Source organism: Nannospalax galili, unplaced genomic scaffold, assembly GCF_000622305.1.
Source record: "Nannospalax galili isolate Female #2095 unplaced genomic scaffold, S.galili_v1.0 scaffold381, whole genome shotgun sequence".
Classification (NCBI taxonomy): Eukaryota; Metazoa; Chordata; class Mammalia; order Rodentia; family Spalacidae; genus Nannospalax; species Nannospalax galili.
Genome location: NW_008347312.1, coordinates 2,092,071 through 2,103,622, shown reverse-complemented (window position 1 = coordinate 2,103,622; position 11,552 = coordinate 2,092,071). Strand labels below are relative to the sequence as shown.

Sequence of the window (11,552 nt, the reverse complement as noted above, 5' to 3'; positions counted from 1 at the left end):
CTGTGACATAGCTAGACTTACTAGCCATCATATGTCAACATCAAGGCAGGATGAATATGCATTTTTGTTATTGTTTTTCTTTATAGGCCTCATGTTCAGAGAAAAGACATCTGACATGCATCTCTCCTATTTTCTTCTCTAGCGGGGACCCCGATAAATGTGACATCTGGGGAAACACTCCTTTACATTATGCTGCCTCCAATGGCCATTCCCACTGCGTCAAATTCCTGGTCAACTTTGGTGCCAACATTTTTGCCCTGGATAACGACTTGCAGTCTCCACTAGATGCTGCTGCTAGCAGGGAGCAGAATGAATGTATTGCTATCCTGGATAAAGCTGCTACCACCCAGAATTCCATGAACCCCAAGAAGGTCACCAGACTGAAGGAGCAGGCCCAGAAGAATGCCAGGAGGCAGATCAAAGAATGTGAAAGGCTTCAGGAGAAGCATCAAAGCAAGATGGCACGTACCTACAACAAAGAGAACCCTGGGTCCTTTTCTTCTCCCCAGGGGACCTTCTCCAGGTCAACCCTTTCAAATTCTTCTGCTTCTGGTGGGTTTGGGTCACTGTCTAAGGGCATTAAAGACACCTTCAAGTTGAAATTCAAGAAGAACAAAGATACAGCCGAGCAGGTAGGGAACGAAGGCCAAAGCGGGCAGAAGCATGTGATAGAAGTATTCAGAGAGGAGGAAGAAGAGTCATTCCAAGAGGACTTCAAAGAGAAGCTCCGGTTCTCAGAGGTCAGTGATGTGCATCATGAGTCCATTCTCAAGCGTCCAGGTCTAGGAAGTATTGTTTTTAGAAGGAGCAGAGTGCTGAACCCCGAAGACATATCAAGCATCAAGAGGGAGTTGGAATTTAAAATGCCCAGTGAATTGTTTCAAAGACAAGGAGCAGTAAAAGCTGATGAAGATGAGGCTGATGAGGAGCGAGAGGAAACCAGCATCGCATGTGATCTTCCTTGGAAGGAGGAAGAAGTGGAGTGGGAGGAAGATGTGGTTGATGCAACTCCCCTGGAAGTGTTCCTGCAGTCTCAGCACCTGGAAGAATTCCTTCCCATTTTCGTGAGAGAACAGATGGATCTAGAAGCTCTGTTGCTTTGCTCTGATGAGGACTTGCAGCATATACAAATGCAGCTGGGGCCCAGGAAGAAAGTTCTTAATGCCATAAACAGAAGGAAGCAGGTGTTACAGCAGCCTGGGCAGCTGGTCGACACCAGCCTCTGATGGAAGGTGTTGATGAACAGGGTGAGCCTGCAGCATGGGGGTGATGCTGTGGCTCACTGGAAGCACTCCGGAAAGCACCCCTTCTCCATCCAGCATCAGGCCACCAAGAATAGGTGCTAGGGCTTGAGAGATGTCCCCGTTAGAGGCCCAGACTCTGGGAAATACCTGTGCCTATCTAAGTAAACCATCAGTGGGAACACAATGAGACCTTGGGACAAGAAAACAGCATTTCTCTTCAGTTATCTTGTTGATATTTTTGAACAAATGGCTGTTGGATGATAGAAACAGGAAAGCAATTTGTTTTTCTAACTCTGCACTTAAAATTATATTCTCATTACATTAGCCTGCTTCTGATCTGCATAGCGTAGAGATCCTAGTTCTGGTACGGTCCTTAGGCCTGTGACTTTGACTTCTGTGGAAACCAGTCTCTCTCACTGGTATGAAACTCAAAAGCCCAACTTGAATGATGCTTTAACAGATGTTTACAAGAACAGAGTTGAGTTTATAGAACTCCTTGTTTGAAAATGAGGACAGAGTGGAGGGAGGGAGACTGCAGAAAGAGAATATGGTATGCCTGTTGTGGATTGAATTGTGTCCCTTCTAAAATTCGTGTTGCTGAATCTCTAACCCCCAAAGTGAGCAGTTTTGGAGATAGGGACTTTATAGAGGTGATTATAATGGTAAATGAAGTCATAGGATGGGCTCTTAATTCCATATGACTTATAAGAAAAGGAAGGTGTACCAGAGATATGCTCAGAAATGGAGAAAAGAGATCACAGCAAGAAGATGGCTGTCACCAGCCAAGGGAGAGACCTTGGGAGACACCAAACCTGGGGTCAGTTTGGACTTTCAGCCTCCAGAGCTGTGAAAAACAATTTTCTACTGTTTAAGCCACTCTGTCTACAGTGTTTTGTTATGATGGCCTGAGCTGACAAAAATGAAATGTAAACAAGAGGTTGGTGAAGGAGAAGCAGGGAGGATTCAGAAAATGGATGCCTGGCCCTTTTCATGATTTTTCTGGGGGTAATTGCCCCCTGAAATTTAAAAAAGGAGGGGAAAATCTAGCTGTTTTTAGGAAGATTGGTTGTAAAAGTAAATTTTAATACTCATGCTTGCTGTGGTTGTTTTCTCTTTATTATTGAATCTCACCGGTGCTGTGTGTCTGGGAATCCGTTATGTTACAGTTTAGATCTCAAGTGGAGCCCAAAGGCCCATATGTTAAAAGCTTAGCCATCAGCCCTGTAGCTACTGAGAGGTGGTGGAAACCCATCCTCCAGGTGGGATCTAGTAGAAGGAAGTTAGGTCATCTGGGGCATGCTCTGGAAGGGGGTATTGGGACCCCAGCCCTCTCCCCTGCCTTTTTCTGTTCTCCAGCCACGGTGAAGTGAACAGGTTTCCTGTGCCACATGCTTCCACATAATGCACCACCTTGCCACACATCCTAAAGCAATAAGGCTACACGACCACGGATCAAAGCCTCTGAAGTGATGCACCAACATGAGCTTCTCTTCCTTAAGTGGATCTCGGGTTCTTTGTCACGCTGACAGATGACTAAGTGTTGCTTCCTGTTGTGTGACTTTTCCTGAGGAGATGTGAACAAATGTCTTTTCACCCCTGATAGCGCACCTATGACAGATGAAAGAAGCAACTTCACCCAAGTCTAGCATAGTGAACCAGTAAGTCTTTTGGAGTTACTTAAATGGCGTATGGGCAACTCAAAGGTAACTCCATCACCAAAAAGCCCACCCTCAGCATGGGTAATGATTCATGGAAAGTGCATCCCTAGAGCTCCCTGCTCAAGTTCTAGGCAGGCACACTGAAGAGACTCTCTTTTCCCTGGCTGCTAGTCACTGCTTTTATAACCTTGGGAAGGGCCTTGTGTATCTTATGACTTTCCTAAGCTTCCTGAGTTTTCTGATCCTCTCTCTTTTCTCTAGCAGATCACATTTCAATTCAATTCTGAGGCACTCCCTACAACACAAGTGCCATATAAGAAACTGGCAACATTGCTGCTGACAGGTTTTTAACAATTTTTTTTAAATTAATTATTTCAGTTAGCATAAAAACTTACTGGTTACACTGTGGCATTTTCTTACATAGTTATTATTATACATTGCTCTTATTTGCTACTCCCTACAACACAATTGCCATATAAGAAACTGGCAACATTGCTGCTGACAGGTTTTTTACAATTTTTTTAAATTAATTATTTTAGTTAGCATAAAAACTTACTGGTTACACTGTGGCATTTTCTTACATAATTATTATTATACATTGCTCTTATTTGCTCCTTGCATGCCTTCATTTGCCCTACCCCTCTTATTGATCCCTTTCCTTCCCCCCAAACAGTCCTGGTTCTGCTTTCATGTTATACATACATACATATGTACATACATACATACATACACATTCCATCATCCTCTATTGTCCTTCCTGTTTTTTGAACTTCTTCCTTTTCTCGCAGCCCTTTCTACTTTTCACACACACACACACACACACACACACACACACACACACACATTCTAGATTCTGCAATGAAAGAAAATATGGGATCTTTGTTTCTGAGTCTGGCATATATTGTTTAACAATCTTTGCACCCATCCATTTTCCTGTAAATGTCATAACTTCATTCTTTACAGTCGAATAAAATTCCACTTAGTAGAATTACCACATTTTCTTTATCCATTCATCTGTTGATGGACATCTAGACTGTTCTCATGTGCACAGTGGAGCAAGAAACATGGATGTAAAGGTATCCCTGTTGAAGAACTTTTAGTCCATCAGGTAGGTACCCAGGAGTGGTGTAGCTGCATCATATGGTAGTTCTATTTTTAGTTCTTGAAAGAACCTCCACATGGATTTCCACAGTGACTACCTAGCAGTGTATGACATTCCTTATCCCCCCAATCCTCACCAGTACTTTTATGCTGATAGTTTTTGAAACCCCAAATCCAAATCCAAATCCAAACACTTCTGAATAGTTGATGTTCACTGGATACTTATAGCCAGACTTACATCATGAAGAATTTACCACTGCCTGTGTTTATAATATAGAGACCATTGTGTCCAGCCTACTTTCTCACTCACATCTGTTTGAGTTACTTCAAAAGGCATGAAGAAGGATACAGCTTAGGGATGATACAGAGGCTTAAATCTGATGAACTCATTCATTCTTCCCTGATGAATGGATTCAAGAAGCTTGTGGATTATTAGGTATGACACATTGGGGAATATGTTTACAGATACCGTGTTTTGTTCTGGAATAAACTGAAGCTACACTTCAATAATGCACACAAAGGCAGTTGTATCATCAGGCACTCAATGCTCAGCCTGTCTCTATCACACATAGTTATTATAAAGGCCAGGTTTCCCCTCATCAAATATTCTTCAGGAACTTCCTGAGACACTATTTCTGCTTGCTACTCCAACTTACATAGTAGGGGGAGGTCATCAGGTTGGGAGAAATGAGAAACATGGACCCTCACCCTTTTTGGAAGCTATTGGTCACCAGACATGTTTTTGTTTTTTCTGGGGGCTTTTGGCTTCTTAATTACAAGACAGATGGATTTATTTCATCATTGATTCTCTTAGACTTAGGTAGACTGAGATGCCATTTCTACTACCTCTCACCAAAGGAGTTCTGAGTTGATCTAGAAACTCCAGTATTCCTTTAAATTTTAGAATAGACACAAGATGCAACATAGGATACAATGGAATTTATATTAACTTTCCCGAAGAGGAAAACCTGTAGAGGTGGAAAGTGGATTAGTGTCTTCCAGGGGCTGGGAAGAGGAGGAACAAGTAGTGACACTGTCAAGTACCAGGTTTCTTTGGGGCAATGGTTGTACAACCCTTATGAAAACCCATTGAGTTGCACACCTTAAAATGGTGAACTATGCTGGGGATGTAGTTTAGTGGCAGTGTGTGAGTCTCTGGATTTGATCCCTCACATGGATGAAAAAAGAAAATAGTTTTATAGTGAACAATATTCAATTAAAAGTGGGAAAATGTTATTCCAGTTGACCTCCTTTGGAGTCTACGGGAGTGGATGAAAGCACTTGATCCTCTTGTCTCTTTCCCACAGAAAATATCAAAGCACACAGTGAAGAATTGGAAAATGTTTTATTTCAGGGAAATACAAAGTGAAACAGAAGGGTAGGGAATGCCATTATCACCCGGTATAACAGAAGAAATGACCGCCTGGGTTTGCTTTCCAGCTACAAATGTGAATAGGGATCTCAGTAGGTTAGGGAAGAGTGACAATCACAGAATCTAGTTCACTGGGGGCTGGGCTTCCTTATTTGATCTAGACATTACCAGACAACCTTATCCTTGGAGCAGTAGCATCCAGTTCAGTACAAGGCTTCATTTCATTTGCCAGATAACCAGGAATCATATACTAGTTTGGCTGCAACCAGGTCTTCCACCGCCATTCCTGGAGTGGAAAGAAATTTGGTTCACCTTTTATCAGAATGGTTTTTCCCAAAACAACCCTGTGGGTTTTCTGATGCTAATGCCCATCCGGGATAACAGAAACTGCTACCCAGAGGTGGGCTCAGATGTGGTTAATCTACAAAGGGCTGCTCAACTCAAGGACTGTGATCCTAAGCAAGAAATGTCCAAATGTTATATCTCTCAAGGTCTAGTTCAGAGGTCAGCAACATTTCAGTAAATAGTTTATGCTTTGTAGGTCCCTGTCACAGTGGCTCAGTCCTGCCCTTTTGTGGGAAAGTAGCCACAGGTGACAGTGAGCCTGTGTTCAATAAAGATTTATTTATGGACATTACAGCTTGAATTTCTTATTTCTTTTTTATGTATGTATGTGGGGGTTCATGTGCCTGTGTGGGTCTGCATGCACGTGTGCATGCATGTGGAGGTCAGAGGTCAAGGTTGGCTATCTTCCTCAACTGCTCATCTTATGTTTTGTGTCTGTTTAGTTGGCTTTGTTTTTGAGATGGTCTCTCACTGAACACAGAGCTGCTGGCCAGTGAGTCCTAGGGATCTTCTTATCTCCAACCCCCTCCTCCTAGCGCTGGAATGACAGGCGCATACTGCCACATCTGGCTTTTTACATGGGTTTCAGGGGATCCAAACTCAGATCCTCATGCCTGTGTGGCAAGTACTCTCTGGACTATGCCATTTCCTCAGCCTCCTATCATTTTTATGTGTCTTGAAAGCTTATTCTTTTATTTGCCCCACCCCAATCATTTAAAAATGTAGAAACTAGGGGATGGAGCGATGGCTCAGCAGTTAAGAGCACTGACTACTCTTGCAGAGGACCTGAGTTCAATTCCCAGCACCCACATGGTGGCTACAAACTGTCCTTAACTCCAGTCCCAGGGGAATCCGACACCCTCTTCTGACCTCCACAGCATTGCATGACACAGGTGCACTCACATATATGCAGACAATACACTCATACACATAAAATAAAAATAATAAAATATTTTTAACAATGTAGAAACTTTATAGTTCATAGCTCATACAAAAACAGGTGGTTGCCAGATGTGGTAACTCATGCCTTTAATCTTAGCACTTGGGAGGCAGAGGCAGGCAGATCTCTATGAGGTTGAGACCAGCCTGATTTAAGGAGGGAGTTCCAGGCCAGCTGGGGCTACAGCAAAACCCTGTCTCAAAACAAAACCAAAACCAAAACCGGTGGTTGGCTGGGTTGAGCCTACAGGTTTGCTGACTCTCGTCTATTTTAAACCCTCTTTACCATCTTACTTTAATCTTGTAAAGGTTGCATATCTCCTCTAAAAATCTGGAACTCAAAATACTCCAAAAATATGAAACTTTTTGAAGATGATGTTGGAACTCAGAAGTTCTTCAATTTGAGATCTCTTTGGATTTTTCTTATTAGGTTCAGCCAGACCAGAGTCAATGTATGGAAGTATTCCAAACTACAAAAAGGATCGAAATACGAAGCACTGCGAACCCAAGGATTTCAGATAAGGGATATTATTCAATCTGTAATTTTGGATACGCACCTTAATTTTTATACCTAGATATATACAAGGGATTAATATGTATCAGTTAGATGAGAGGGTGTGCCAATAAACCAGCCCTTCAAAGAAGGTAAAAAACAGCCAGAAGAGAAGACTTCTGCCTCTTTAATGAGGCTGGCTGATCTCTGCCTTGCTATGAGCTTGGAAATTTCCATGTACAACTGGATCAATGAGATGTCACTGCATAAAGCTTACACTGCCTTCATTGATCTAGTACATAGGAAATTAAAAAAATACTTAACCAGATAAAGCTTGGATACTAATTGACAGCATAGATGCTAAGTGACCAGAGCATTCTTTTCATTGTTTGATAAGTTCATGCATAATATAATGTGTTTTGATCCAATCTACCCACATTCCCTCCCCTCTGATAGTTCCCTATTCCCTCACCAATTTTTCCCAATATCATGTGCTCTTTTTTTGTTAACCCACTGTGTCCTCTTAGTGCTGCCTGTATGTCCAAGGGTGTATGACCATCTACTGGAGTATGGGTAGCCTCTCAGGGACCACATCTTGGAAGAAAACTGACTCCCCACTCTGGCAGCAGCCATCAATTGTCACTAGCTCCTCAGCTAGGGGAGGGACTTCATGAGCCCCTTCTCCATCCATGCTGGGATTTTGGCTGGCTTGATCTTGGGCAGGTCTTGTGCATGTAGCCACAGCTGCTGAGTTCATGTGTGCAATGGTCTTGTCATGTCCAGCAAATATTGTTTTGCTGTAGATGTCTGCTGCTGGACAGAGCACTCTTAATACTCTGGCAAGTACTCAAGTTTCTACACCTTGATATAAAGAAGTATGTAAGGTCTTAGAGCAGAAGGCACTCTCAAGGGACTCAAGGTAGTAACTATTTATCAAGCGCTTAACAATCTATCAGTTCCGTTCCTATGTGTATCTTTTTCCTTATATTTCATCGAGTGAGAGACTAGATCCAAGGGGCAGATTGGTCATTGGAAGCTCACCCTTCATTGGGCTTCAACCTATACTAGTCAAGGTGGTTTTGAACTCCCCATGAAAGCCCATCCCCGAGTATCAAGTGGGAGGAAGGAGGAAATGGAAGCCTATTAGGTTCTATACTTCCTACCTTGATCTCCTTTAGGCTGGGAAGGAGGAAATGGAAGCCTATTAGGTTCTATACTTCCTACCTTGATCTCCTTTAGGTTGGGTCTCTGTCAGTTCCCTTCAGCTTTTAATATCTTTCTTCTGCTTTTTCTCTGGTGGTATCTACTTCTGAACTCACTTATGTTTAAGCCTAGGTGATTTACTACACTTAGATGTGCAAACTGTCTTCCTTGCACATTTCACTTAATCCTCACAAGGACTCAAGGTAAAGGTTGTGAAGAAACGTTGGTTCTGAGACATCAAGTAACTTGCCCAAGAGCATATATTCAGTGCATAACACGGAATCTATCTCAGGATTGCCCAACCCAGAGTTCATAGGCCTAAACTCTCTACTCAAACAGGTCAATAATTGACCTGGATGACAGACTTCACAATGATTCAATGACAGAGCCTGGTAACTCATTCATCTTTCCTTTCCCTAGTTGATAAACCTGCCTTTTTCCCATGGTTGAATTTGTGCTCAGGGAGCAATCAGTGGGTCTTACCTAAAGACTTGAACACTGTGGTCTTCTCACAGTGGGCTGGCTTTACTCCCTTCACCACCTCTCCCAGCTCAGCGAAGATCTCAGCCTGTGATACAAACACATGCTAACTAAGGATGGAACTACAATCGGTGCAGCGCTGGCTTCTGAGGCGAGCATAGAACCCTGAACTGGACAGAGAATGAAATAGGTTTTTAAAAGAACCACCCATGAACTAGATGTTATCAGGGAGGAAGGTGCCCCCGATATTCTTTTCGCGTAGCCCCTGCCTTTTGGACATCACAAGCACAGAGATTATTGTGTCTGGCCAACTGCCAGGTCCCCTGTGTTCATGAAGAAATTGGCATGCTATTATCTGACTGTGCACTTTGCAGCCCACTTCTTGCTTCTATGCCCTGATTTCGGGGGGACTAGGTATCCAAAGGATAGCCAACCACAGCCCTATTGTGCTGCCACATCAGGAAGGGTTCCAGGCTACAACAGAATCCTTATCTCCCAATCCCACATCCTTATAGGACAGCACATTGGAAAAAAAAATCAAATTTCTCCCTCCAGGCAGAGAAGACATGAAAACACATGTCACTGCCATATGGCCATATTTTTCTGGAATGGGATTAAGATGGCTGCAAGATATTTAGGGGCTTCTTCATCAGGAGGTGAGGTACCAAGGTCTGGAGGGGAAGTTAGTGAAACTCTGGGAGCCAGGCCAGGGCCAGCTTGGTGGCAGCTCTGCTGAGGAGAGGAGGCTCACCCCTGACAACAAGACATCTCCTGACTCCTTCAAGGCAGCCTCCCGGGAATCCACATATAGCACGGCTTGCTTCATGAGTTCATCATCCAGTTCTCTCCAGTCAGGTCTGCTGGCTCCAATGGCTACAAGACAGGAAAACAGGCCCTCAGCGCAATGAAGTCCCCCATTAGGAGAAAGAGAAGTGAGCAGAGGGCACACAAGAATATTCAGACTTACGATACCCCTCCTTTCCCAGTCCAGGTCCCTCCCAATCAGTAAGATGGAGTGCTTCTTAAAAATAACACCATTTTATCTTTTCCAAAAAAATTATTTGCATATGGGCCAGGCATAGCGGTGCACGCCTTTAATCCCAGCACTTGGGAGCAGAGGCAGATGGAGCTCTGTGAGCTAGAGATTAGCCTGGTCTACAAAGTGAGTTCCAGGCCAGCCAGGACTACCATAGTGAGATGTCTCAAAAACATTTAAAAAACCAGAAACATTATTTATATGTATGTGTATGCTGGTGCATGTATACATATGTGCAGGTGTTTCTGAAGACCAGAGATTAACCTCAGTATTGTTCCTCAGAATAGCTGTCCATCTTGTTTTATGAGACAGGGTTTCCTCACTGGGACATGATGTTCTCTGATTAAGCTATATTGGCTGGTCAGTGAACTCTGGTGATCTTTCTGTGTCCAGACATTACAAGTGCGCACCACTGTATTTTGTTTTTGATGTGGGTATGTGGGTTCTAGAGATTGAACTCAGGTCCTCATGCTTGTATGGCAAGAACTTTACAGACTGAGCTGTTTCCTTCTTTTCCTTACCCTACTTCATTCCCATAAGATTCTGAGGTCACTTTTATTTTAAAAATCTATTTTTCAAAATTGTGTGTGTGGCGGGTTGGCGGGGGGTATGCGCACAAGAGTACAGGTGTCTGAGCAGGCAAGAGGCATCTGATCACCCATGGAACTAGAGTTACAAGTAGTTGTGGGCTGCCCAACTTGGGTAGAAGGAACCAAAGTCAGGTCCCCTGTAAGAGCAGCAGTGTACATTCTTAACCATTGAGCCATCTCTCTAGCCCCAGCATTCGTTTATTAGGTAACTACTGTCTGTTCTACTTTACATTTACCTTCTTTATTGATCTCGTAAGTACTCTTCCATGTCTGACTCCATTTCACAGATGTACAAATTAAAACTCTGAAGAGTGAAGATCTGGCCACGCACGCCATCGGTGACTCTAGGTCTGTTAGAACACCACAGCTTCACCTGAGGGCCTATTCTGTTTGTTGGAAGTGATGCTTTGCACCCATCACAAAACACAGACCCTCCGTGCTCCTTATCTTCTGTGGGCTTGCTCTCTAATCCTTCCCATTCTTCACCCCAAACTGCCTTTTCTCCTAACTCATGACAAAAGAGCCCAGTGTCAAGGTCACAGAGAAACCATAATAGAGAAAAGTGGGAGGGCTGGGGCTGTAGCTCAGTGGTATGGCATCTGTCTAACATGTATGAGGCCCTAGGTTCCATCCTCAGTACTTCAGGAAGAAGGAAGAGGACGAGGAGAAAAAGTATGAGGAGGAGGAGAGGAGGAAGGGAGGCAAGGAGGAAAAGGCAGAGGAAGCTTTGACTTAAGATTGTCTTGACAAAAGAAAACAAGCTGGGGAGATAGCTTAGAGGGTAAAGCACTGGCCATTCAAATGTAAGCACTTGAGTTTGAATCCCCAGAACATATATAAAGCCAATGTGATAGTGTGCATCTGTAATCCCAGTGCTCCTAAGGGAGCAGGGAGGCAGAAAAAGAATTCCTGGAACATCACGAATGAGCTAGCCTGGTGTACACAGAGTTGAACAACTGAGACCCTGCCTCAAACAAGGTGAGAGGTGAGAATGGATACCCAAGGTTGTCCTCTGACCTCTACACATGTATGGTAGCGTGAGCACACACACACACACACACACACACACACACACACACAGAGAGAGAGAG

General features: G+C 43.5%; 2 protein-coding genes across 2 annotated transcripts in view; one reads left to right on the top strand and one right to left on the bottom strand.

Moving 5' to 3' along the window:
* Positions 1-2,336, top strand: part of Anks4b (ankyrin repeat and sterile alpha motif domain containing 4B) — a 14,482-nt gene extending 12,146 nt beyond the window's left edge. Inside the window, exon 2 of the mRNA XM_008843837.2 lies at positions 143-2,336. Coding sequence (XP_008842059.1) covers positions 143-1,226 — 1,084 coding nt within the window. The 3' untranslated portion in view covers positions 1,227-2,336. The remainder of the gene's footprint in view (positions 1-142) is intronic.
* Positions 2,337-5,329: 2,993 nt separating this feature from the next.
* Crym (crystallin mu) overlaps positions 5,330-11,552 on the bottom strand; it is a 25,468-nt gene continuing 19,245 nt past the window's right edge. The window contains exons 6-8 of the mRNA XM_008843836.3: positions 9,587-9,708; positions 8,839-8,923; positions 5,330-5,661 (exon numbers count right to left, since the gene is read on the bottom strand). Of these exons, the coding sequence (XP_008842058.1) occupies positions 5,597-5,661; positions 8,839-8,923; positions 9,587-9,708 (272 nt within the window). The 3' untranslated portion in view covers positions 5,330-5,596. The remainder of the gene's footprint in view (positions 5,662-8,838; positions 8,924-9,586; positions 9,709-11,552) is intronic.